The 5,027-nt window shown below is 34.7% G+C and overlaps 1 protein-coding gene across 1 annotated transcript; it reads left to right on the forward strand.

Moving 5' to 3' along the window:
- Positions 1-429: 429 nt before the first annotated feature.
- LOC116406794 (olfactory receptor 11A1-like) lies at positions 430-3,046 on the forward strand. The gene is made up of 2 exons (XM_031891702.1): positions 430-472; positions 2,235-3,046. The coding sequence occupies exons 1-2, from the start codon at positions 430-432 to the stop codon at positions 3,044-3,046; spliced, it is 855 nt and encodes a 284-aa protein (XP_031747562.1).
- The last annotated feature ends 1,981 nt before the right edge of the window (positions 3,047-5,027 follow it).

Consider the following 5,027-nt stretch of genomic DNA (forward strand, 5'->3'; position numbering starts at 1 on the left):
GTTCTATTCATTTCTATGGGAATTTTAGAAGCATATTTATCAATTGGTAAAAAGTTAGAGCTCCCCATTTGATAAATACACTTCTAAAAATCCCATAGGAATGAATAGAACGTGGGTGAGTTTTTATGTATTAAGCTCTAAACTCACATTTTTATAAATCTGCCCCCTTGTGTTATTTAGATTAAAAATACAGTCCTCCACTGAATTATGTAGGGGTGTGGGAAAATCAGTGGCTAATATGAAGCTTATCGAAATACTTTTTGTAGTTATTTGGAATGTAGGAAAGATCACACACCCTGTATAATAATGACTTAGTTTTTGGCATTTTGTTAGTCTTATAGGTCAGGAAGCCCTCACAGCAAGTCTGCAACTTTTGTGTATTATCGGGCCTTTGTAAGGTATAGAGCAAGCTTCATTTACTTGCAAATGATGGATAGTCTTGACATTGGCAAGGTCATCATGAAGCTGGACTGTAATAGAGACCTGGCTACTGCACCAGTATAATCAGTCTAGAGTGGCCAGGATTTGTGATTTGGGGAAATGGATATTAAGTAGTCAGAAAGGGTTTATTGAAAAGCAACAATTTGTAAAGAAATAGGTTTGTAGTAGTATAGGATTATCCATAGCCAAATAGGAGGCATTTTTCATAACTCCAAGAAAGGTTGAATTTCTTTATAAATATTTAATATGAAAAAAGAAATACCATCTTAAATCCCTGCTGACATAATGTATTAGTCCCAAGCTAATTTATTTTTATACATTCCCTTTATGATATATTTACTACTGGGAGTTCATTAGAAACTATACAATAACAAGAAAGAGACTGGAGCAGGAAGATACAATATATAAGGCTGGAGCTCTGTCAGTGTAAATTGACATGCAGTGGGAATGTGTGTTCATGTAGTGCAGATATCACATACTCTTTTCTTCTCTTGAGGTCTTTCTTTGGAACTGTAGGTATTTATTAAATTTGTTGTTTATGAGTAACAATAAGATGTTGCAGGGGTAAAGTCTTGGGAGGAAACCCGAGAAAAGAATGAGAAGATGTGAATGGAATAAGGGCAGGTAACAAGCAATTGTGCAAATTATGGTTAGCTGGTTAAGAATAAAAATAGTAAAAGGAAGGAAATTAAAGTAGAGGGGAATGCAGGTCTGATTTTCCAAAAAGGACACATTGTGAGATCTTTTCAAATGCTGTGTTTTGTTCTGTCTGTGTATGTAACCACTTTAATAGTCTTATTTACTCCCTTTGACATCACCCATGCCTCAATGGAAAGAAAGGAAATGTTAAGCCATCTTTTTTTTTTGGGTAAACAGATTTTAAAAAACTACATAGGACAGGACACTATTAACCTCAACATTTCCGTTGTAGGCTACTTATCCTTGTACTAAAATGAATCTATATCACATACAACTATGGGTTTCAGAAGTCAAACCATCCTTCTCTTGTAGCCATAATATACAACACCAACAGTGGCTACTGGCGTACCCAACATGTTATTTTAGCATACATTGTGCCTGGCACATTAGGCACACGCCTATGAAGAAACCCATGCCTGGCCCATAAGGAACACACCTATGAAGAAACCCATGCCTGGCCCATAAGGAACACACCTATGAAGAAACCCATGCCTGGCCCATAAGGAACACACCTATGAAGAAACCCATGCCTGGAAGAAGATCAAATACAATTTCAGTCTGGACATTTAAAACAAATTTCAGTCTGCAATTTAAAAAACAACCACAAAAAAAATCTAATTATGGATATCACCCCGACTGCAGTCATCCAAATAAAGTCAATATTTCTAAATCTATATCACATACAACTATGGGTCTCAGAAGTCAAATCCTTCTCTTGTAACCATAATACACAACACCAACAGTGGCTACTGGTTTACCCAACATGTTATTTTAACATACATTATATATATATATGTTGTGCCAGGTAAGCATTTTGCATGATTTTGTCCACATCCGCACTTTCAAACTGTTTAATTCTAAATTTGTTTTGATTTTGTTGCCATTAGTTTTATAATACATGCTTCTTATGTCTTCAGTAATAATAGGCCAAACTTGAAAACTAATAACGATGTTTGCATATTTTTCTCTAGTTATACTGATGGATAGCAGAAACCATACAAGTATAACATCAGTGCTACTTTTGGGATTTGAGATACTTCATAGCTTTAAAATACCATTCTTCTTGCTGATATTTCTCTTGAACATTCTCACAGTGACTGGAAATGCTACAATTGTTGCTTTGGTATCTTCAAGCCCCAGCCTTCGCAATCCAATGTTCTTCTTTCTAAGTCACCTTTCCACATTAGACTTTATACTGACCACTAACATTGTTCCTAATATGTTACATGGGATTCTGCAAGGAGAGATAACCATGTCCTTTCCTGCCTGTAAGATCCAATTTTATTTCTTTAGTGCACTCTTAGCTTCCGAATGTCTCCTTCTGGCAGTTATGTCCTATGATAGGTATCTGGCAATATGCAAACCACTGAGGTATATTTCCATGATGCACAATAAATTCTGCTTATGGCTCGTTATTTCCTGCTGGATTTTAGGCTTTATAACTACGCTTGTAGTGCTCATATTGTTGAACAGATTAGAATTCTGTGGGCCAAATGTCATTGATCATTTTTTCTGTGATTTTTCACCTCTTCTGCAACTTTCTTGTTCAGACATATCTAGTGTGATTTTGGGACAGATGTTGCTGGCTGTTCCTATGACTTCTTTTCCATTCATTTTTATCATTGTAACATACATATGTATCTTCATTGCTGTACTAAGAATTCCATCTACCTTCGGGAGACAGAAAGCCTTCTCCACTTGCAGCTCACACCTGGCTGTTGTTGGTGCTTTTTATGGCTCGTTGATTTCTCTTTATGTTGTTCCGTCCTCTGCAAATTCAACATTGGCAAAAAAATTCCTTTCTATGCTCTACACTGTTTTCACTCCATTGTTTAACCCTATTATCTACTGTCTGAGGAACAAGGAAATCAAGGTGGCATTTAAAAAATGGCTCCAAGCTCTCTAAGAGACTTTTGAGTCTTTTGGAATTGTGACTATGAAAAAATGAAGATGCAGTGAACTGGTATCTTGAAAAAAGGCATCTAAAAAAGTCTCTTGAAACAGAAAACTAATTTGAGAACTTCAATACATATTCAATACATACTATCTACCAGTAGCACGTATCCAATAATCTCTTTTATCATTTGGAAATGACAGTTTGGGGACAGAAAAACATAAGAATGGATCTATCGATAAGGGAGCAGGACCAGAGGCTGCTTGTAGTGGAAGGTGGAGAGAAATCTAGAAATATCCTATACTATAAACAGTAGCAACCAGAGCAATGGAGACTAATGAGTAAATAACACTAATGAACTGCTGAGTTTTTGAATACTGCTATTTCAAAAACTCAAAGTATGAAAAGAGCAACATATTTATAGATATAACAGTCACCGCACCTTTTAGTCACCCATCTCCAACACATTTCCACTAGTATAAAAAAATATTTACAGATGGTGTATGTCTTCAGCTACACTGGCTAAATATATAATTAAACTCTTCCAGTGTATGGTAGCCATATGGTGCCCCTTCACTTTTAGTGGAATTAGTGGAGATTAAAGAGTTAATAATAACACCACTGAACTGAAAATAATAATTAGGACATTTATTTAACACTACAATGTCAAAAGCTCAAAACACACTGCAAAGGTCAATGGAATTAGGGATATCCCACTGACTGCACCTTTTAGCCACCCAAATTATGGTTATTATATTTTTACGTTATATCTAAACTATTACTCATAATAATGGTTTCTTTTATCTCAACAAAATAAAAATCAGCTGGAAATTGTAATAAATATTCCTTCACAGTAAAAGTTAACTTGAATTTTAACTTTTTAATGATTCTTTACTGTATTATTATTATTATTATTATTAACATTTATTTATAAAGCGCCAACATATTCCGCAGCGCTGTACAATAAGTGGGTTTCATACATTGGACATACAGAGTAACATATAAAGCAATCAATAACCGATACAAGAGGTGAAGAGGGCCCTGCCCAAAAGAGCTTACAATCTACAAGGAGGTATGTACTGTATGGTTTTCGAATGACTTCTGCTACTTTCCATAACTTCTGTTTATTGATACAGCCATCCAAACATGGTTATATTTTAATTCTATAATGTCAGTAAGGTCATTTTTATACAAATATTGATATCAAAATAAACAGTAACTGGAAATGATAGTAATGTGAATGCTTGAACCTTATCCTTATAAGTTATGATGGCAAATGTTACACTGGGAAACTTTTAACTTAGACTGTATGTGATCGAACTACTTCAATCATGTTACTGTAAGATCATGCAAATGCCTATGGAGAAACACATGCCTGGCACATTAGGCACATACCTATGAAGAAACACATGCCTGGCACATTAGGCACATACCTATGGAGAAACACATGCCTGGCATATTAGGCACATACCTATGGAGAAACACATGCCTGGCATATTAGGCACATACCTATGGAGAAACACATGCCTGGCACAAACACATCCATGATTGTTTCTTCAATCACAGTAACTAAATAATAAGACCAAACACAACTTCAATCTGGACATTTGTTTTATAATGCAATTTAAAAACAACCATAAAAGAAAACAATATAATTATGGATATCACCCCGACTGCAGTCATCCAAATAAAGTCAATATTTCTAAAGGATACCTAAACTAGTATTATTTAGAATTGTTATTTCTTTACCCCAGCAATATGAAAAATAGCTGTGAATTGTATTATAATACCATATCTACTTCATACTAAACCTTACATTTTAACTTAATCTGTAATGTTCCCTTACTGTATATTTTTTAATTTACTTCTTTCAATAACCTTATCATTTTAGAAAAACATTTATTACCACTGACACAGCCATTCAAGCATGGGTAAATTGTCATCTATAAATCCAAAATGTAAGTAAGGTCATTCTTATGTAACTATTCATTCC

Source organism: Xenopus tropicalis, chromosome 8 (genome assembly GCF_000004195.4).
Source record: "Xenopus tropicalis strain Nigerian chromosome 8, UCB_Xtro_10.0, whole genome shotgun sequence".
In the NCBI taxonomy this organism is placed as follows: domain Eukaryota; kingdom Metazoa; phylum Chordata; class Amphibia; order Anura; family Pipidae; genus Xenopus; species Xenopus tropicalis.

Coding starts and splice junctions, on each gene's coding strand:
- LOC116406794 (XM_031891702.1), top strand. CDS start 430: ATGGATAGTCTTGACATTGGCAAGGTCATCATGAAGCTGGACT. Junction 473..2,234: donor GGTCATCATGAAGCTGGACT/GTAATAGAGACC, acceptor ACATTCTCACAG/TGACTGGAAATGCTACAATT.